At 38.5% G+C, this 23,060-nt stretch overlaps 1 protein-coding gene across 3 annotated transcripts in view; it reads right to left on the bottom strand.

Moving 5' to 3' along the window:
* Nucleotides 1-91: 91 nt before the first annotated feature.
* Nucleotides 92-23,060, bottom strand: part of LOC140940306 (regulatory-associated protein of mTOR-like) — a 31,655-nt gene continuing 8,686 nt past the window's right edge. Inside the window, exons 13-34 of one of the 3 annotated variants that reach the window (XR_012166339.1) lie at nt 22,649-22,759; nt 21,924-21,998; nt 21,172-21,237; nt 20,702-20,893; nt 19,675-19,815; nt 18,439-18,721; nt 17,524-17,681; nt 16,728-16,808; nt 15,867-15,976; nt 15,285-15,453; nt 13,898-14,038; nt 13,403-13,511; nt 12,686-12,794; nt 12,138-12,262; nt 11,651-11,764; nt 10,871-10,983; nt 10,135-10,265; nt 8,812-8,898; nt 8,278-8,394; nt 7,431-7,560; nt 6,758-6,921; nt 92-1,546 (exon numbers count right to left, since the gene is read on the bottom strand). Coding sequence is in view for 1 of the 3 variants with exons in the window: in XM_073389234.1 (XP_073245335.1) it covers nt 1,489-1,546; nt 6,860-6,921; nt 7,431-7,560; nt 8,278-8,394; nt 8,812-8,898; nt 10,135-10,265; nt 10,871-10,983; nt 11,651-11,764; nt 12,138-12,262; nt 12,686-12,794; nt 13,403-13,511; nt 13,898-14,038; nt 15,285-15,453; nt 15,867-15,976; nt 16,728-16,808; nt 17,524-17,681; nt 18,439-18,721; nt 19,675-19,815; nt 20,702-20,893; nt 21,172-21,237; nt 21,924-21,998; nt 22,649-22,759 (2,682 nt within the window). In the remaining 2 variants the exon portion in view is untranslated. Of the gene's footprint in view, nt 1,547-5,997; nt 6,666-6,757; nt 6,922-7,430; nt 7,561-8,277; nt 8,395-8,811; nt 8,899-10,134; nt 10,266-10,870; nt 10,984-11,650; nt 11,765-12,137; nt 12,263-12,685; nt 12,795-13,402; nt 13,512-13,897; nt 14,039-15,284; nt 15,454-15,866; nt 15,977-16,727; nt 16,809-17,523; nt 17,682-18,438; nt 18,722-19,674; nt 19,816-20,701; nt 20,894-21,171; nt 21,238-21,923; nt 21,999-22,648; nt 22,760-23,060 lie in introns of those variants that run through there. The other 2 variants (XM_073389234.1, XR_012166338.1) reach the window with 2 other exon arrangements.

Here is a 23,060-nt window from a genome sequence, read left to right as displayed (position 1 = left end):
TTGGTTTTGGTTTTAAGACAGTCAAGTGAAAACCGCTCTAATAAAACAGGAAGTGTTGTATCAAAACAAGGTCAGCTCCAGCCTCGTTTCCACCTACAACTGTAAAATGGGCTTTAGGTGAGTTCTATTGACTTTATTCTGTAACAGGAATACATTCTGGATTGTTCCGGAAGAGTCACCATCAACGAAACGAATTTTCTGTCAGTTTCAAAATATTTACGTGCTAGTTTTGTGTCACGTGAAGTCTAGGGTTCTGTGTTACAAAATACGACATCAACCAATGTTATGTTGTTGGATTTGTTTGTTTTTTAACCTTTTTATTCCATTTATCAGAATCTACTGTTAATATTAATTACTTCTTTGAACTTCGATAAGATATTTTAAAAACTCGCACTGGCTATTATCTCACAAAAATAAAGTCACAATGTGTTCGCGTGCCCGAGTCTTCATTTTTAACTTTTTGTAAGACAAAGTTCCACGCTAAACATGGGACAAAAGGATGGACGCTAAGACTGACTACACAGTTAAATTCAACACGAATAATGAATCATTCCACCGATTCGTATTCATTAACTAACTACAGCTATATACAATGTATGTGATAAAGCTTTTTTCAACTACCAATTTCTGTTTAATTTTGTACGCAATTTAAGAAAATTGCATTTCATTAAATTAAATTTTTAAAGAATCACAAGGAACATTACGTATGACACAGGCTTGGTTTGTGAGAATTCTCCAAATTTTTTTTTCAGATATTTCGTATTGTCTCCCCACCAAAAACGGAAAAGATAATTTTGTGAATTTGACAATGGATTTCTCGCATTTTAGAAAACCCAGTAAGTTGTTATCGACGTTGAGCAGCCTGCGAAGAACAAATAATTTTTTTGGTCTTAAAAACCTGGTGTTTAGGATTTAAAAAACTGTGGAACCTTTTTATTACATGTATAAACATTTTCAAGGGAATTTGAGCCTTGATTTACAATGCTGGTGTTAATCGATTAAGTAGATTGTATTTGTGAAAGTCTAGTATACTATGCCCTGAGTGTTGATAACACCAAAGGCATTAACGGATAGTGTGATATAAAAACTTGTCTTGGCTAACGACCTACGACTTCACGTTAAGTGACAAAAACAAGAAAAAGGAAAAAAAAGAACTATGTTTTAGGTGGTGCGATCCAAGCAGAGGAAGAGCACAAAGGAGCCTGTAGGAAAGAAAATAACATTTCTTTTTTCCCAGTGTTGACCTCATGCTTGCGTCGTGAATTCCCTCGTGAAACTGGTCCAAAGTTATTTAAGAACGATCAAAGTTAAAAAGGAACTCTGCAGTTTATATTACTATACGTTTCACTTACAGATAAGCTTGTGCCATACGTGTACTAAATCTTAAAACATTTTCACGTACAAGACCCTGATTTAGATAAAGCAAAAATGGCTTTCTTTGGTACGAAGGTCTAAAAAGAGGAGTTTACAGATGGAATTGTAACGTCCTTATATCCGGCTAATTTCGTAATAAATTTTTCGACTCACTGTGTGAGGAGGCCCATGCCTGCAAAACATAACAACAAACTTTTTTAAAATGGTGAATGCATGAGAAACATAAACGAATGAATGTAAATGATTTGCGAGTATGAAACATAACAATATGACATGAAATGAATGATACCAAAATATCATAATAGGACTATTATGATCTCTTGATGATGCAAATGAATGTAAATGCGCGCACATTTGACCAGTTCGAAACATCAGAACTCTGTGGCTCAGTTGGTAGAGCGCTCGAATCCCGTTGAAGTCCGCAAATAACAAATACAGTGAATGGTACGAAGAAATGACGTTCATAACCTGTTATGTTTGTACATCGTTTTCCTTTAAGAGGTTTGAATCAGTGTGGTTGTCAGTCCTGGCCCCCGTTGTACCAGGAAGTAAATGCCTCTACTATATTTCGTATCAAACTCTTTTTTGTTTCGTTCTTCGTATTGTTATCTGTTTCATGAAAAATACTTTCACATTTAAGGTATTTAATTTTTACGGAGCTACGTTTAATTTGTTTAGTCAGGATTTACCAGGTTTATGTTTTTCTAATTTGCAGATAAGGACGCTGACCGAGTTCGAAGACAATCTGTCGCATTCCTCAGTCGCATCTACTAAATTCCCGTTTTTTTAATCACTCGAATGAGTGCAACAACCTCCACCAATATAATGCCGAGTATTGTCTTTTATGGTTATTTGGCATTATTAATGCAGATTAGAGCAGTTATTGCGATTTGTTTTGATCTAACAGGGTGTCAACCTTTTAAAATTAACTTTTATTACGTTCTTCCAATGCTATTATTATTGAGTGTACGCAAAAGGACGGCAGAAAGAAGAGGACGACAAAACGCTTGAGTGTGACAAGCGTGACGGGGCTATTACTTCAGTGTTTTGTCGGAAATTCACTTAATATTGATGTTTTTTGCTCGTCTACAAAAAGATCTGTTTAAAGGAGTGTGAAGTTTGGCGGAAGGTTTTTTGAAACAAAATTATTGTCGCGCTTGTCACACGAGGTCTACCGTCGTCTTTCCTCTCTCGTCCTCTTGCGTAAGTTCACTATTGTTGTTATTGAACACGACAAAGCTGGAAGAAAGATTACGTGGTAGTTGTGTTATTCGCAAATAGGTAGCACCGCACAAAGTAGGCGAAAAATTTAAAAAGCACCGCGACGTTCGTTCGAGTAAGTACAATATTGTAAAATGGTGAACATGAATAAACTTCACACATTTCCTCGGAAAACGCAGCGCACATTCTCAATCATGTGTGCACCCAATTCGCATTTAATACAAAAATCGTGCCTTATTGAACCAAGAGGCCCAAGGAATTTTTTAAAACATCCAACGAAGGCGCAAGGCTTAAGGACATTTTGTTCAATTTAAAAACACACACCCAAGCCTGCCGCGCCTTGTTGAGTCACGAGGTAATACACACTTACGACGTAAGCATGAAAACGAGGCCTCAGGGCCATCAGATTTCCCGCAAACTTCAAAAAAAGTAAATAGGCCGGCGGAACAAGAATGATTTGTGATTCAGAAATTAAAAAAGTAACCCCAAAATATATTCCTGGAGCTTCGGCAAGATCCTCTGAAAATACATGAAAAGTCAAGTCTTTCCTATTATCGGAATGATTATTACAAAGCGCAGCAGCGCAGCATTTGTGAGAAGTATTTTTTGTCTTTGTTGTAGGGTGCGCTTCTTCCAATTTATACAACTTAATTGTGATGTGGCACTTTGACCTGGCTTTCATGTTAGACTGCGTCCAGACTGACTTGAACGGTGCCTAAGGCTGGAGTCAAGCACCAAGCGGCTGAACGCAGCTTCCATCTACATCTCACTCGGTGCTGTTTATGTAATGCACCTAGTCACCTCTACTACTAGCTTAGTAAAGTCCACTCGATGTCTGTAGAACATTAATTATTGTCTAAAAGGTTATGTTAAAGTTATACAAAGCAGCAGAGTAGCGGCACAGTTGTACAAGGGAGAGATTAACTGACACTGGATAACTGATTTTCCAAACTTTCTTTTTATTCTTATCTTAGATTTGACGCAGTCAACACAATTATCTAAACCCAATTTATGAAAGCCTTACTTTTTTAAACTTCAAACGTTTCAAGCCAAGAGACCATGTCGGAATTCACGCCAGTGGACTGGAACTAGCATGCAGTTGAGGCTAATACAAGGGATATAATCACCCACAAGAGCCTCGATATCAAGCTTTTTCCAGCCATTTACCAACCACAAGAAACAATAAAGTGTGCCCTCGATTTCTCGAACCTTACAAATTTGGGCCCAAGTCTGAACAAATTATTGGTACAAGCGGCTCTTGAAGCAAATTTCAAATTTCTGACAAGCGGCTTGTTCAACTCAACTCTCGCATGCGTGAAAAACCATGGGCTCCTGGAAAAACATATTGGTCATGATTGGCCGAATCAGCTTAGACCTTACAAAAGTACCACACTATGTCAATTCCTTGTAAGAAAAAAACAATTAAATTTAATCAGGTGAAATACGACGATAATTTTATTTTCCTAAAAAATTAAGTTTTCTCAGGAGGATGGAAAAACTGTCATTTCAGTATCAGGAGAAAATAATGTTAATAAAAAAGCACCCTTTTTGTTCCTCGAAAAGTGTTAATAAAGAAAGCATTCAGTTAAAGGCTTACGTCACAGAAGTTGATTAAGCGGAAGAGCCCTTATGCATGCTTACACCACCAAGCCAATTAAACTCAAAGTCAAAGTCAAATGCCACGAAGCTCTCAGAACGATAATGAGAAACAATATAGTGTTTACCCGAATAAGCGCCGCCCCCGGTGAGAGAAAAAATCTGACACACGGAGCGGCCTTGCTATAATCAAACTCAAAAGATGTTAATTCTGTTAAATAGGGAAAATAATACCGTAGTAATGACAATTCTTTGTCGCCTCTAACTTTCAAATAAACACGGTAATCGAATGATCCAAACAATTTCCCTTGCTCTAAAAACAATCACAAAAGTATTTTCAAAGGCCACCGAAAATAGTTACAGAGAGCTTCGTGACTGCAGACATGTGGACAGGCGTCTGACGTTAGGGCTACGCAAGCGTTAGTGATTGCTTGATTACCTATAACCACTGTGTCGAATTCCGAGATAACAATAATAAAGATAATAATGATAATAACAATGATAATAATAATGATAGCATTATATTCTTTCCCCGATATGTTTTTCTGTCGACGAGGTCAAAGATGGCGGCTAAACTCAAGGAACATTGCTCGCTTCCCCACCCTATGCCCGCAACCACCCCCCTTTTGCCCACGTCACACGCAAAAGGCTAAGAATACCGAGACACGAAAAACTGTAACTACTACTAGAGACGGACGGAGAGTTGTCGTTTCCGGTCAGTTTGTTTTTAACCTCGGCCAACCGTTCGGTTAATCTTTCCTTTAGTTTTTCTATTTATCAGGGCTCATTAACCACTTGGATAATGTAAGCCGATTTGCTGGTTATAATGAATTAGCAGTCTAAGTTCAACAATGATAGTGAAAATACGAATTTTTTAATCGTTATTCCTTCCCAAGAAATTATCTTTACAAAACTACAGAATTTCTGTTATATTTGAACACGTTTACACATTTTAAACTACTTTTTGAGATTACATACACTAGGACACGAACCTTTTGGCATATATTATTTATTCACAAAAATTATTTTTTCACAAAAATTCAGACAGGCTTAAACGTATTAAAAACTTGTTTTCAAAGTCAAACGTTGTCTTATAAAACTTTGCACAGATTTGCCACGAAATAACGAATATCCCTTAAAGAGACACTGCGGTATAAAAAGTGAAAAGAACTCCTTTAAATGCTGCTAGATCGACGAAATAACGATTCACAAAATATGGCGCTTTTATGCAAGACCACTTGCCGTATAAAAATAGGGACGAAATCTTAAATTTTAGAGTATGATATGGCTTACATTGTGTCATTACTCCAAGTCGAAAAAGATCATCTGGATTACAAGTAATAAGAATTTAAAAGGGAGTTTAGAAATCTTATTTTTCAGTGTTTTACAATGTTGAACATTCAAATTGCAAACGAGCCATTGGATCTATGACCGATTTCAAGAATTACTATGTTACAAGAACGTATTAAACTTCGCTGACAACCAAGTTGGGTTTGGGTTTCAGCCTGTACAAATTATTCTCTTATCAGGTAACAAGGCCATTGTACAATGATCTTAAGTTCTTGATTTACACTTTCAAAAAGATCACAAACGCCCGCGAAGACCACTGTGAGCCCGATATGCGTTTCATGAAGCTCCGAAGACATTTCAGGCCCGAAAGTTATTCCGAAATCTAGCCGAAGTTGTGTATGGTCTGCCGCTTACTAGAGGCTTTACACTCAGATGATTCTAGGGAGTTTACGCAACGACGACGGCGACGGCGACGGCAACGAGATCGGCAAAAAAGCAATAAGTTTAGACAGGCAAAACAACAACTTTGCACGTGCATCACGCCTTTTTGTACATTTCTCTGTCGCCGTGGCACGACTACAACGTGAAACTGCCTAATTTCACGTTTTGTCAAAGACGGGAAACAAAAGACAACAACTTTCTTTTTCTTTTCCTGAACTTTGATGCAGTCCTTTAGAATTCAACTAAAAAAAAATTGCCAACATTTGACGAATTAAACGAGATGGAATGAGCGTTATAAAGTTTGAGGCAGAGCAAATTCACTTTTTAAGTGACGTTTTTGTAGTCGTCGCCGTCGTCGTTGCGTAAATTCCCTAAAATGAGTATTTGGCGGTAGTAATCCTCTGCAAAATGATAATTCTTGCTGCACCTAGTAAACCCACTAGCTGACAAAAACAAATAGAACTGTTCAATGCTTAGCTACGACAACCAGCGAAAACTCGACCTTCGCTGTTTAACTTTAGGGCCCAAAATCACTTTGGGCTAAATAAAAAATCTGTAAGTCAGGCTTCTCTAGTTTTCACCTTGATGATTTCATGTAGCGCACCGTTTTCCTTTCGAGAGTTCTGTCGCCTCATTAGAGAGCATTTACAATTTCAGATAAAATAGAAAAATTCTGTTGTTTTTATAGGCTGAAAAAAACTCCGAAGAACATCTCCATCCTTTATATTTGAGAAACAAGAAACCTGAAGAGAAATAAAGGTTGATATTTCGGTGTAATTCAAAACTATGAAAATTTTAACAAATTTATTATTTCTCTTCAGTTTTCTATGGTTACCTGAAATATTAGGGAGCCAGATGTTCGATGAAGTTGTTTTCATCCTATATGCCATTGTTATGTACACTGTAAATGAATGATGTATAATAAATTCAATTCTACCGCTTTTTCTCAGTCGAGTAGATCGAGATAAACGAGTCCGTACTGCCAGCAGCAAGATGAACCTAAAAAAGACATTTAAAAGTATTAAATTAGCAAACAAGAAAAATTAAAGAACAATGGCCAACGCTATGAATCCTTCCGTAACAAAATCGGGAGACAATTGCAGCGACTGAGAGATTCAAGCAAGCGCTTATTTAAGCTCCTATATAACTACAAAAGACTGTTTCAGCTATTGAACTGCCGGTCTAAAATTAATACTATTTATACACTACAGATTATACAATATCAGTGTTTTTCAAACATCTCTCGTGAAATAATGAATTTAATAAATTCATTTTGTTTTTTCATTAAGCAACATCTGCGAACCCCGCGCCACCCAACATGAATTTGTTATCACAACTTAGCCTGTGTAGCATGGCAGTTTTGGTTGGGCGCGCTATATACTGTAATAAAAGCGGGCGAGGGCAGAGAAAACGTGTGGAGATTGTTTTTCTCGCGGCTTCGCCGCTCAGTCGTGCTCCCGACAAAGCCGCCATGTTACGCAGGCTAATCACGACTAATTAATCCTTACCCGGTGAGGGTGGAACGCCAGGCAGCTAATAGGTCCTATCCTCTGACCCATAAAACCGTCGTGATATCTTATAGTACTAAGATTTGTTCCATTCAAGCTATAAACTTTAATCATCTGGCTTGCAGAACCACTGAGGAAAACAAAATATTCAAATTCATTGGTGGGGTCTGTCGGAAGGGAGTTTGCGGACTACATTGTTAGGCCTCGCGATAAGTTTTAAAAACTTAATCTACTTTGTCAGCTAATCAGAAGTTAATCCAAGCGTAATTGCACCCTTTAACAGTTAATTTCTCCGAATTCTTGATTGCGTTATTGAATTGTCATCATATTATATGACTGGTTGAAGAAATAGCTTTAGTTTCGTGTTGACAATACAGCTGTATTAGGCGGTCACACGTTCGGAATGGCTTAGTGACTGCTTAATACAAGTTGACCGTCAAATACAGGTTTGACAAATCTGAGAGTTTTCAAGAAAATGAAGATGGTGAAAGAGTGTCTTTACCTCTTCTCTTCCACTTAACGCCATGCAGACCGTATCTGTTGCACTAGTATGGTACACCCTCTTGTCAAAGTGACCGTTAAATAGAGGCGAGGACAATGAAAACTAACTCGTTGTGACCTCGGAAAAGAAGACAGCGACTGCTTAATAGAGGTGACCGCTTAATACAGGTCAATCTTGCAGAAATTAAGGGAAATGATTCCCCGACCTGGGAATTTGCTGGTAAGTGACCGCTTAATAGAGGGTGAACGCTAAACGGAGATCTTCTTAAAAAATAATACAGGTTCGAATAGACTTGTCTACTTATTTTCTTCGCGAAATGATTCCTGAAAACACTTTTTTACTTACGTGGCAAACACCTTGGCTTGATGATGAACCTCAAATGCTGCAGAGTTTCCAATAGTTTCCAAAGTCCGCACAGATTCTGTGAAGCGTGGATCCCAGAATTTAACATCACCAGCAACACTGAAAGACAAAAAATATATATTCAATTATTAAAAAAAAGTTAGCCCCAATATCAACATGCATATTCTCTTCACTGTTCTCCATATGTTTCTTATTGAACTGTTTGAGAGAATTTGCTCAAATATCAAGACATTTTATCAGTGCTGATCATTCTATTCATTCTCTTCAGCCGCACATTTGTCTTTGCAGTGATATTGTTGGGTGAAATTTGATGCTAGTCACTATTGCTTTAGTCAAAATTGCTTTAAAAGCACCAACGTTTATGACAGTTCCATCGAAATAAGCCTATAAATCGTCGGTTGGATATTTCAAAACAAGATACGTAAAAACAAGTAAAAATAGACTTGGTGAAGTAACTAAAAGTGTTTTAAGAAATCACGTCTTAAATGCACACAGTACTGGCTGGTCATATGATACCTTCCACTGATAATGTTGCAGTCTCCACCCCTCTGAAGAAAGACGCTGGTCACCCACCCAGCATGCTCTCTGAGCGCCATCACTCGGCTGAAACATAACAGGTATCCCATGTTAGACCACTCCGGCAAAACTTACCTCTACCCCAGTATAGCTAGCATAATGTACTGATCTCAGCAAGGCAATTCGCACGAAACCAAAAATATTAGAGAGATTAAGATGCACGTTTACGGCAAACGGCAAACGTCAGATTCAAGTTGAGAATTTCTCAAAATAAAAAATAAGCAGATAAAAACTTTCCAGAACAACTCTTATGGATAAATATGGCGTTAAACTACTTATTTTTGTGAAGAACTAATAAACGGTAAACGACAATTAAAGGGAAAACTTGGTCGCGTAGTACAAATTCACGTTTGCCGTTTGGCGTAAACGTGAATCTTAATCTCCCTATTACCAGCAGCTTAGGTGATATTTCAGCAGATCAGAGACGTCTCGTTGTTTTTTTCTTCTAATTACGACGCAGTCCGTTAGCTTACAAGAAGTTATGCGGTTTGAAAGGAATCATAGGACCGCTTTGTAGTTCATCGAAACATGAGAGTCTTAGCAGCCAAAAGAATGGTATGAACAGCATTACAGTGAAAGAGTGCCGTGGTATTTTGCTTGGTCACAAAACTGGTAACTGCAAACTAATCTGGTTAATTTTTAACTCATCTCGGATGAAAGCAGTCCCTTAGCATCAAGACTCACGCGAATAGAATCCTATACTGTATTCTCCCCAAAGGGACCCCTCTGAACCAATTACGGCTGTCCCGTGAGACAAGATGGCTGCCTAACAGAGAATTACTTAGGCCTGGTTCAGACGCCGAACTTTTCATGAGCCGAACCTAATTCGAATTAAGGCCGACCCAAATTATTTAGACCGGCTGAATTAATTCACACGCCGATCTTAATTCCAGCCGAACTAAACTCAAAAGAAGAAAAATGCTCATTTCGGTCAAACTAATTACAAAATACGTTATAATAATTTATGCATTATGTTCGGTACATGAAAAGTTCGGCGTCTGAAACAAAGCCGTTCCAAAGTCGCTCTAAAGGCGAAATTACCGGCCAGGCTAGGCGAAAAGAACGGCTAAGCCGTTCCAAATTGAAACAGGCGTTCCTAACTGATTCAGACGCCGAACTTTTCATGTACTTAATTCAATGTATTAGGTTCAGCTCATGAAAAGTTCGGCGTCTGAACCGAGCCTTAAAGACAACTTCTTGAAAGGCGATTTATAATAGAAAGTCAGAAATTTCCCAACTGAGATCTTACAATACAGGATTTACCTATCACTGGGTGGCAATCTTCTATCAAAAAGTCTGACGGAGCCATCCCCACAGCCTGCTATTAGTAATGATCTGCCCACCGAGTCACATGCTAAACTGGTAACACAGCTATCAGCACCAGTCGGAATATCCTGCAATCAAATGCAGGATAATAAACATTTATTCACCGAATGAGAGATAAGAAGCGACTCGCCCTAGTTTTATCAACCAATCAGAAAAAAATTTTAATAAAAAAGAGTAAAAATTAAATTTAAAAAATGGCGTCAATTTACTCGGTTTGCTTTGTTGCCAGCTATCTAGTCTCCAACAAAACTATAGAATTAACTGTTCAGTGAATTACTTCTATCTAGAAATGTTACTGGTAACTCTGGATCATTTATCATATTTTTTGTCATATTTGACAGAGTTGAGCGTGTTTTGCTGAATTTTATTTATGAGGACAAGTTTTAATATGACCTAGCATCAGAAGAATGGTGCATGATTTACACGCATTTCGGGGTTTATAGCAAGCTATAGAAAAGTAAGCTAATCAGAATACAGGAAAGTCGACAGTATTACAGCCAACCTTCCCGGCCGTCGTAAGCTACATGGATCTTCCATGGCATGGTATTAAAATAGGTATAACGCTTTCTTATGGCGTATTATGTGATATACTGCTCAAAAGAGTTGCATAACTATTTTGTATTCACTGCTTCATGACATTACAGACGGTATTATTTTAGTTCCCAGGTCCCACCTGCATTCTCATCTCTCGCTGTGTGTCCCACACTCGAATGAATCTCACATCACCAGAAGCCAATAAGATGCCTGTCTGCTGTTCCCAGCCTACCACCAAACCAGAACCACTCCCTGTGCGGACAAGAAAGACACAAAAATAGCTCAAAATAGATCCCATTGTGCAACGAAACAACAGCTTCACTCTTTCAACTTCACGAATCTTATTTTAAGAGCAGCCGATACTGTCTATCAGAATAAAGGACAAAGATGGAACTCCTGCACCAGATAACGTAACCTGAGAAAAAAGCAAACATTTCGCGACACCGACACTGCATGGTTTCCCTACGAAATGACATCTGAGAAACGAGCGACGAAATTTTTCTTATGACGCGTCAATAACCAGATCAGGTAGTTCTTCTGATTGATTAAAGCAGGTTTCCCACGCGTCATTACCAATCAGAAGCACTACCCAGACCTGGGTAGTGACACGTCACTTCTACGTTCGTTTCCCAGACGTCATTTCGCGGGGAAACCAGTGAAGGCGTCTCGTGTCGGCTGTTTTTCAGGCTACAGATAACCACACAGAGTGAATACCGTATGAGAGTAAAAACATCAGAATGCACTGTGTTTTTTTCTTCACATTGGAAATTACACCATGAATTTGTGCTGGTTATTTAAAAGCAGTTAAAAGTGTAAGCGTAGAGCTTTGTGTTTATGAGAATATTTACAGGGCGAGTTTGAAATCTTGAAGTGAAAATCTTGTTAGCAACAAAATTTATTCGCCTCACGGTCGTCATACCTCGTGTGGAGGGAAGCATTCCTGAAAGGGCTTGCCACGCTGTAACCATCTCCAAGCTTTTATCACTATAGTTGTCTCCTTCAATATTCCGCCACACACGAACAGAACCATCGTCTGAAAAATAACACTCAGAGCTATAACAACAATTCTTCAATAAAACTTCGTTGCTTCCAAGTTCACGTTGGATAAACGAATTTTCAACTAACATTTAGCGCTCGGCAATGGTGCAAGAATGGATTGCAACACAAAAATCACTCAAACCTGTTGAAAAGTTTTAAGACGACTGATGTACTTTTAATAAAATTCATGACATCACTAACGCGCCTTCAATTTGAACAACTTCAAAACTGGGATGTAACAAACTGACTATTGTTAAATGATGGAGTGGATAGCGTGTGGTGCTCAACTTTTGTGGGAGTGCAATTTTGCTTACAAAGCTTAAGCCGCAGGGTTTATCCGTCCACGGAGGGATTAGGAGTACACTTACCTGTTCCTGTTAAGAGAAGAGTCAAATCATGAGCATTGAGGAAGTCCATGCTAGTGATGCGAGAAATCTTCGGGTTGTTGTTGTTGATGTAATTTATCCTCACGCCTTGGTCCCAGTTCCATACACTGTCAAAAAACCAACGAAAAGAATTCAGTGAGAATTGCATTAGCGATGGCTACCTGCAGGCAGGTACAAAATTGTAAATTTGACGTTGAAACACATAGTACTAAATATGCGTGTACCGATATGTGTGTGAAAGTAAGGTTTGATTCTAAGGTTTGTTTCTATTGTAATACAGTAAAGCTAGCCACTTAAAACAGTAGATGAACAATTGCTTTGCCAGAATAAGAATCAGCTATGACAACATTCATCTTCATGATTCTCCAACAAGATGCAAAAACGCCAAATGAAGGGTTTGCTAGAAAACGAAGTTACTCGACGAAGAAACATTCCTGACTTTATCATGTCCTCGGCAAACGACAGTTATATTCTAAAGACTAAAAATAACACCCTAATCCCACCCCTGACAGGCACAAAAGAAAGCATACCTCACACCACCCCTGTCAGCAACAGCGAGGTAGGGTTCATAGGGGTGAAATCTTAATACGCCTGGGGCACTAGTGTTTTTGTTGATAAAAATCTGGTCATCTATTTTACCTGTAGTTGAAGAAAACAGAACATTATTTGGTTAAGGTGACTTTAAAAAAGCAATATACAAATTCAAAGGATTAATTTTCTTGCAAAGTTGAACACTGCACTTCAGAATCCAACAAAGACGAAACAGCTTCGTAATTTGAACATGACGTATTGTTACTGATGAATTTCATAGCAATTTCAGCATTTAAACCCCTCCACAAGTATTCGTTTTAATTTGAAAACCAAAGTTGTTTTCGTTAACAAGAAAATTCTCGTCCAAACGTATCGTTTTCGAATTGTTTTCGCGCGTCCACTGGCATCCGTTTCTGTTTGAAAAAGAGCATTTTTTTTTTCATCCTTGAATCATTCTTAAATTATCGCCCTTCCTCTCTATCTTTTTACTTACTGTATAACTTAACTCGATTCTTAATAAGAGCCATCAAACAAATGTTTGCATACGTCAGTGCACATGTCACCATCGACCTCCGAGTGGCTACCAGGATGATTCCATCACGCACTGACTCTCTTCATGTCGAGTGAAACATTAAACACGTAATGAGTGATTCCTCGGGAAACAGTTAATTTTGTTAGCAAGTTGCTTGGCAAGGCCGCGAGAGAGAGAACTTTACCTGTTCTAGCCTGTTGTTTGGCTGCTTCCCGTCGAACTTTTGAGTTCCTTTCAAATCTCCATTCTCTTTCGAGATGCAGCTGACTTTGAGGATCGTGTTCCTCTGGGGGCTGCAATCAAAACACAGCTCCTCAATTTTATTAAGTACGTCCCAGCATACAAGTCTATCTCTAAAATTAACAAGCGCTTTCTTGACCTAACCCATCCTTGGAGACCCAGGGGCAGTCAGTCGGGCCGGGTTAAAAGGCGCGACGAACGTTTTCAAGCACGGGCGGAAGAGCTTTTCCGCCTGTGCTTGAAAACTTTTGTCGCGCCTTTTCTCCCGGCCCGACTGATCGCCCCTGGGTCTCCTAGGATGGACCTAACCAAAATACGGGCTGTTTTGCAGTCTAAAATTAATAGAATGAAACGTGTGATGTTTATTGATTTCCAAACTTAGACAGCAGCAACAACAAAACCAAGTTGTTTTTGAGTCTGTAATTGTGGGAGAATTTACCTTCATAACGGATTGAGCAAAATAGCTTGCACACCAGTCAGCAAAATTTGTACTGATCATCGGAGGCTTAGCAGAGCTGGCATCTTCATCAGAATCTTGATCCGCGTTATCTTCACTAGCACTGCTCGGGTGTTTAGTATGCTTAAGATGAAAAGAGGAAGACTAAATTAACACTCGCCATACCCTTCACAAACCTATAGTATAAGCTCTAATGCTTTACATGTGAAATCCCAGCTGGTCCAAAAAATATATACACATTAACCATCTTGATTCTACTGGAATAAAAGTCACTGTTCATTGCTCCTTTGCTGTTAGAGACCTTTAAGATTGAAGGACGAGATTTGAATTTAAGAGTAATTTTCCACTGGCTGAGTGTAACATGCTTTTCTCACACACCGCTGGGGGCCTGGGTATAGGTCATAGGTAGTTGCTTTTGTTGCATCCGCCATTACTGACTTTCCCACCCACCCACCCTTAGTCTTCAGTTTTGCAGGCTGTTTAAGTGTAATGTGCAACTTCGTAATTTTCTTAGTTTCCCACCTTTCCAGGGATATATTATGTGTACATTTTTACGAATTTGGAATAAAGGTCAGGCTGCCGGCGGTCGGCTTGGCATGGCTACCAGTGATGTGTGAGACGTTTTTTTCGTACGTTCAAAAATTTTCCTTTTTTTTTCACCAGAAAAGTTAACAAGGTTATTTTCATTGAAGGAAGATATTAAGCCCTTTCCTGATCGCAAAATGGTAAACCTTCTAACATTTGATAACTTTTTCCGCCCCGACATTCTCGCTAAAACCCGTAGCAGATTGACGACGGCTATTATGAATGACGCTGGCTGTTCATGCGCGCGCACTACTTAGTATTGAGAATACCTCGTCCTCTTAGTCGTTCTCGTCTTAGAATCCGTTAGAGGTTTCTATATCAGTTGAGACCACGTCTACAGGAGTCCACTTGAATTTACAAACGCTCGCAAGCCTTATGTGCTCACATGCGCCCACAAGGTAACTCTATGAAACGTTTTTATGGACTCATCCACTTTGGACAAGGAAATATGATTTACTTTATCTTTTACATGGTTTAAATGGAGACGGAAGCCTTGAAGGCTTACGTTTTTCTGAGTACATAGTGAGTCGAATTTACCAAATGATGTCAATTGCTTTGGTTTCACGTTGCTTTGATCTACGACTGGCTAAAAAACTGACGATTGGCGCCACTTCCTTGGACAACATGAGGCAAAACCACAAGCAATTGTGCCGTGGTCGCAGTCGTTTACCCACGCTTTATCAAGAGCTTAGCCACAAATATTTGCTTCCAGTACAACCTGTCAGAGTAGTTACTTTAGATTCGGTTACCATTTTACACTCAACGAAAAGATTGCTAAACAAACCTCAGGCCCTTTATCAAACATTTTCCGTTTTGTGTGGAATTCATAAGAATGTGGAAATCCTCCTGGACCAAGAGGACCTGAAATGGAACTTCTGGGCTGCGTCGGATCCATTTTCATCGCGCGAGGCGTTTCGTTTGAACTGCTGGGGCGTGGAGGCGATACACCATGGCTAAAATCACAAAACAAAGATGCTTACATGGAACTGTAATGCAAAACCAATTACAGTCACATCTGCAGATGACACGGTATCAAAACAAAATCAGCTCACGAAGTACTAATGACTATAAACAGTGCTAAAATAGAACATGCTTCATCCTGTCAAAAGCCACTCCCAGTTTCGTACTTAAATAAAGGAAAAAGTTAATCACCAAAATTGGTTTCATCAACTGAGTTATTAAGTCAGTTTACCATGGTAAAAAGATTAAAAAGCTAAAGGACGATTTGGTTGCTAGCCTCTTCCAACTTGATATTCCGAAGCGCTTTCATTCTTTCTGTCATAATCAAGTGACTTTTTTTGACGATAAAACCGAATATTTGTCTCTCCTATCTAGACTACTGATTACAGAAAGAAAATTGACTCACTCTGATCCTAATAAATATGAAAATCTACCAGGTGAAGACGGAGCTGACGTAGAAAGGCTGGATCCCGCTGCTGCCGCCGCAATCCTCTGAGGACAGGCAGTAATGGTGGCCTGCCGAAAACAAAATCTTTTCGTTAAAAATTACTAAATTACTTTTTAAAAAAAGGCAATAAAAACATAGCAGTGAGCTTGTACACAGAAATGACAACTTTGCAATCAAACATTCTCACATCAGCCTTTTCTACATTTTTCGGCATTTTTTAAGTATACAGAACAAACTGATTACTGCAGGTGAAATTCAGCAAGCTAAAAAAAATTGCCCTCAGAAAATTTACTAGACTGTCCACAGTCCCCTATTTTTTCGTGAGATCGTCGAGATATAGCACGTCTTACCGTTAATGGCGGCTATCTTGATTTTCAAATGTACCGAGGGGGCGGGCGTCGGGGATTATAGCTGTAGGGGGAGGGGGACGAGAAAAATATTTTTCTCGCTTCCTCCCAAACCGCCCCCGCCCCCTAAGTAGTTTTGACACACATGCAAGATTGAAGCCCGTAACGGAAAGCCCTCGATCTCGACCATCTTAGGGAAAAATAGAGGACTGTGAACAGTCTAAAGATTTACTAGACATAAACCGAAAAAAAAAAAGGGCGGAAAGATTTCCTTACACTGCAAAGTCTGAAAACGTTAGATATACTTGCAGGAAGTACTCTCGCTGTAAACTAGTGAATATTCACCTCTGACTGGTAGATTTCGGCATTGTCCAGTTGAGCTTATGAAAAAAGCGCAACACTTTTCACACAACTGACAGCAATAATTCTAATGACCTATCACTGAATTTCACAAATTCCAATTGTTTCTTACCTTTAAGGTTATACAGTTTACAATCTTTTTCGCGCTATCAGCAACTCCAACAAATGGATCCACAGAAAGATTGAGAAGAGCCTAGTATGCAGTCAAAATAAAAAACAACACTCAACTCAAAGTACAATACTTCATAATTAATATAGAGCTATTGAGAGCGCTTTATTTAAGTTCTCCTCTCAAGAGTTTTTTCTTTCATTCGGTTTCTATGAATGCTCATTCTTGACCTTGGTAAACAAACCTAACAAAATAAATTCTAGTCTCAACGTCGCAGATTTTAGTCTTGTAGCTTTCGACTGTATCGCAAAGTCTTCATCAGCAGTAAACGCTCTTTTCCCTTTTCTCTCGCAGTTTTCTCTTCGTCTCAGTGGTAACAACTCATGCCAGTTTGCACATTTGAAATATGTGAAGACAAGTTCCGTGACAAACCTTAGACTTTCTCAAAGCCCGTTTCCCGGTTTTGACTTTTGACTTTGTCGCTCGCGCCTTCACGCGCTAAAGCAGTCTACTTGTGGCAAAACTAGGACAACCCATGAATAAACTGCAAACATTTTGCTATTATATGATGGATGTATTAAAACGATCCTTGAGAGAAAGTCCTTTGAATTTGTGAATACCCCGAAGAATGAAAAAGCAGCTTCTTGCTAATGAACAAAAATACATGTTCTCAGCTTATTCATGAAATCCAGGACCCAACATCACATATAAGGGCTTAATAAAAGCAAATATAACCTGGCAACAGCGTGCATTAAGAGAAAGGTTGATCACGCCCAGTCTTAAGCTTAAGCAAACTAACCTTCCACACATTTGCATACACATTAGACTGGATGCTAGAAGAAAGTGAAATCTGTGAAGAAGAACGTCGCAGGTCCTTCATGCCAGGTATAAAATCATTACTGCCAGTACTGCTACTGCTACTACTGTACGTCATCAATGGATGGGGCATGTGTTGACCTATGGGAAAAGAATGTTTCACCGGTATGCACAACCGTCATTTTTCACTTTTATTAACAATACTAAGGCCTTTAATCAAGTGAAATATGTTCTACCAGGCCTCATGTGACCTACTAATCAAGGACACAGACAGTGCAACAGGGGATAGCTGAGAAAAAAGGGAGCATGAACTCTGACAGCTTCAAAGAGTAAAGCTGAGAAAACCCTCACAATTACAGTGTTGAAGGCATCAATCTCTGAGCAGACACCCTAGTTTTAAAACTGAGAAGAAAGGATCGTTTTTGCTTCCTTTTCTTCATTAATTTTTCTTTCACTTCCAAGAAGGACACAGGTTAGACGACTAAAGAGACGTGTTATCTGTTAAGGAAAAAATCGTTAATTCCACAAATCTCTGACTTTTTTTTGGCTCCAGCCTCATGCACTCTTGATTTTCACTCGCAGCATGAATGATAGAGTCTTGTGAGGTGGATCTAACTTTTGAATCTATGGATGAAAACCCATAGTGCGACCATTCAAATGAAACCTCTTCAGCAGTACTTTAACATTGTGCTATTTATTTAGAACGCAATTCTAACTTTTAATTCTATGGATGAAATCCTACGGTGTAAACATTCAAATGAAACCTCTTCAGCAGTACCTTCATAAATGGAATTTGGACTTTTCGTTTCATTTCGACTTTGGCTTCTTCTGGGAGTGAAAAGGTTTATGTGTAGAAAGAGTTGTAAAATGCAAACAGTTTTAAATAAGTCAGTCTTACCACTGCCAGAATGAGGAGTAGATGCAAAAGTATTGAGCTGAGAAGTTGAGAAGCTAGGTCTCAGTGCTTTAGGATTCTTGCTTCCGCTGCCAGAACTGGTATGTGTTATGGCTTCCATTCCTGAAGATGGTCCGGAACCCACAACAATCCAGCCACTGGGTGTAATGGCTGCTGCAGATGGAGCATTTTCCCTTTGACGATCCTCTTCAAGGAACTGGAGTGCTACAACACCAAAGTTGGTTTCGAACTGCATCACAAGGCCATGAAGGCCAACAACAAGTTCCTAACAAACACCAACACGTTTTTAACGTAATATATATTAATATCTATTCAAGTTGCTTATACTATAAATGTGACTAACACTAATATTATTATCAGGAATATTCTGTGATAAACATTTATTTAGGATTTTATTCCAAGTACTCCCATTTTCTACTGTAGTTAAAACAACAACTACAACAATAATAAGTTTTGATTTATCAATTTTTCTTTCTTTTGGAAAATTGTCCCCTTGAATCTTACATTTGCTGTTTTCCGTAAACATGATTCTATAACTCTCTTATGTGGGACATACAAAACACTTGTTGAACAAGTCCTTAAAACAGTGTTCTCACCAGACCGCGGCACTGCGGCATTGCCACACTTTTTCGGGAAATGCCGCACTATAATAAGCCCAACGGGTCCCAAGGGCGCAAAGAAGGGAAAAAAACCTGTTACAAAACGTACGTAAGCATACGTACACGTACACACATTTCCTTATAATATGGAGACAGAGTGAAAGCGTAGTCTCTAATCATCGTTGTCGATTTTATTTTCTTTAGTTCTCTTGTTACTTTTAGTTGTATTTAGTTGTATTTATTTCCTGTAAACATGACCTGCCGAGATCAGCTTAGCTGCCCGTGGGCATATGTTATAATAATTATAGTACTTTTACCTCCAAAAACAATAAAAATGTATGCAAAACATGTGTGTATGTATGTATGTATAAGCCAAAATTTAATTGGTTATGGCGTCTTTAGAAAACACCCATCATTATCTAAGACTCAGACCTCTAAAAATGTTGAGTTAACTGTATCTAAAAATTGTGACCCACTTTTCTCCATCATGACCCCTGTAAGCCCCCAGTTGTGTTCTGGTAAATATTAAAATGAAGAATAAGCTGGTACTACCTCCAAGTCAGTTTTGATCTAGTGTCAAATTCAGCTACAATGCAAACGGATCACATTAATTACAAACCTTTCTAACTAGTGGGCTGCCATCTTGAGACAGCTGCGTCAATCTCATGGCAACTCCAAAATCAATCTGATTGGCTTGATCAGATCTGTCACCAGTATTGGCTATAAATCTTCCTAGAGCAAACACTGCTGCTGCACGAACCTTGAAAAGACAAATATCACAATCAGAGCTTTAAGTCATTATTTGTACATCACCATACTTGTGCAGTAAGATGTCTGTAATAATCTATTATTTAAAACATCATTTGATGCACATTGGGTGATCACAGTGGTGGCAGTCTGTACACGGCTTATGCATAACTTGCAGAGTTGTCAGTGGGTTTGCCTGGTCAAACGAAGGCCTCCAAACATGCCAGGAACCCTTCCATATGGTGCAATTTGGGGGTCCTTGCCTCATCCGTCTTCACACAATTATTTCATTTATTTATTTTCAGGGCTCAAAATAATTTTTAGACCATGGCTAGACACAATGACTGGCCAAAGAAATTTTTGCTTGGTCAAATCTCGTTTTCTGACCGGTTAAAAAAAAAAGTAGAAAAAAGAGAAATAATTATTGTGTAGTTTACAATTTGTGACCTTGACTGTATCTTCAGAAAGAGCCAAAATCTATGTCCATTTACAGGTGAGGATTTGGTTGTTTGTTCAAGAATAAGAGAGTGGGCGACCGGTCAACATGACCGGCAAGTGTAGCTTTTGGCCAGTCAAGATGCTATTCTGGCTGGACATTGTCTGTTGACCAGCCGTTATTTTGAGAACCTGATTTATTTATTTATTTATTTACTCACTCACTTTGAATTCACTTAAAAGAGGTAGTTTTTCTCAGTAATTACTCAGTTTAAAAACAGTACCCATCTAGATTGACCAATTTTATTTGCACACTTGTGTGAAATTTTTTTTGTTAAGTTATTTACAATTTAAGAAATAAAAGATGTTGATACCTGCATCCCAAATATTTTCAAACCTTTTTGATTTATGAAAATGGCAAAAAAAAATTCCCTTGACCATAATGAAATGGCATCAAGCCTCACCTCTGGTAGTGGATCAGTTAAGAGACAGTAGAGTTTTTCAGGTGCACTATCTCTCACAGCACACCACCTGGCAGCTTCATAATTATACCACACTCTACCAAGACATATGGCTAACCATTGTCGCAATAAAGGGTGAGGATCTGTTAACTGCTCCAGGCATATGGCTATAACATTTCCTTGCACACACACTTCCTAAACAAGACAGAGGAACAATAAAACAGTCAAGGAGAATAAGACTAGCATTCTGGCTTCATTTGTGATTTATGCCATAGCTATGATGTCTAAAAAATTCTTTGGAAAAAAGGAAAGAAAAGTTGTGTTAGACAAATTAAACTGAACAAAGGATTAAACGAAATGATTTGTTGACACAACATATACATGTACTATGAGAAAAAACATATTTGCCTCACACAAACTATTATGATCTGACTTTCTGGCTCATAAGCATAATGAAAACAGGAAAAACTCACTTGACCAATTGGATATTCATTGACAATTACTGACAGGACAAAGGCTGCCATTGTCCGATGCTCAGCCTACAAAAAAAAAACAAAAATAATAAATCATTCAAATTCCTAAAAGCTAAAGTGACTGCATGCTAAGGCAACATGAATGAAATAACAGATCTCAGCAAAAACACTCTTAAATTACTAGAACCCTGCAACTCCATTCAGAACATCCCATACTGTATACAATTAGTGATGGAGACTAATGGTCAGCACTGTCCCGTGTTTAACCTTTGGTTTAGATGTAGCTTAATGTAATATAGGTGAGGCTAACCTAAATTACATTAACCCTTTAAGCCCCAATATCCACATACAAATTCTCCAAACTGATCTCTATACATTTTCTTAAAGAATAAGTTGAGAAAATTTCACGAAAGGTCAAAGCATTTTCTCTTAGGTGATCAATTTATTAATTCTCATAACCAAATCTCCTGACAATCAATGGATATGGTTAGGAGAAAATTGATGTTGGTCACCATTGGGACTTAAAGGGTTAAGCCACATCTTAACCTTTGTCACCTACAGCTGTATCACAGTTTTGTTTTTGCAAGCATAAAAGCCCATAGAGTTGTCATTATCTCGTACACTCTTGAACAGAGCAAGTGAGAAATTATCTAGTAAGCAATGTACAATAGGTATATTGCTTGTACAATAAGTTTAATATCATGTTTAGGTAAAACAAAGAGCACATTCACAGTCTTGTATTCATTACTTACTAGCATGTAGGGATCTGCCAGCACAGATAAGAAATATTTATGACCATTGTCCTTCACAAGATCTGCCTGGCAAGACTGCAAAGTTGATAACGATATTGTAAGTATCGTAAATCCCCTATTAAGCCCCCCGGTGGGCTTATTTATTTCAAGCATATTTGAGGGGGGACTTAATAGAGATGGGGGGCTTATTTGAGAGGGAGGGCTTATTTAATTTAGAAACGATGAGGGTATCAGTTCTCCATAAAGAACTAGAATACAAAGTGGAAAAGCTCAAGTACAAGAAGTTTTAGGTCATGCAGCTGGGGATCAGAATCTGATCCGAACTTCCAGTTGGTAAATAAACCATCCCGGATAAGTCCACACGAAGTTTTACGGTTGTGATTGATTAACACTGACTATCTTTATTAACAAAGAATAATTAGGGGTGGGGAGGGGGGAGCTTAACAGAGAAGGGGGGCTTATTAACTTTCTTGCCCTGAAAAGGGGGGGCTTATTTGAGAGGGGGGTGCTTAACACAGGATTTATGATAATGGACTTTAGATACAAAAAAGATCTACAACTGTAACAAACTTAGCCATATATTAATACTGATGTACATCAACAATCGGAGAAAAGAAGGTAAAAATTCAAGGCCACACACACAACTAGCTAATGCCTGTGGTTGTATGGAGACATAATAAGGACCACAACAGGAAACAAGCCATATATTAGGTATCTAAACTTACACTATCAACAGCAAGAATCTTGGCCCAAATAAAAACCAACAGAGGTCTTAATTCTCTGGCAGAACTTTGAAGCAGTCTGAGTACATAAGCAAAGATTCCAACAGAAAGGGCCTAAAAAGAGAGAGAAACATTTTACGTTGGCATGACTAAATGACAAGCTGTCATGGATTGTTGAATAACTGAAAGGTAACTAAATAATAAAAGTGATAAAAAGGATAATCACAGACAGATTTAGATCCATGCAATAAATTTTATTTGACAACACAAAGTTACAAACTCCTTTCTCCTGGCACAGTTAACCTGTGCACAGCTGTCGAATATTTTTAACATGATATAGTTTCTCCTGATGACACAAAGACCAGGATCATGGAAAAAAGACAGAAAATAAGTTGAAAATGTGTGCATAGAACTT

Source organism: Porites lutea, chromosome 6 (genome assembly GCF_958299795.1).
Source record: "Porites lutea chromosome 6, jaPorLute2.1, whole genome shotgun sequence".
Classification (NCBI taxonomy): domain Eukaryota; kingdom Metazoa; phylum Cnidaria; class Anthozoa; order Scleractinia; family Poritidae; genus Porites; species Porites lutea.
This window is presented reverse-complemented; position numbering and strand designations above follow the sequence as displayed.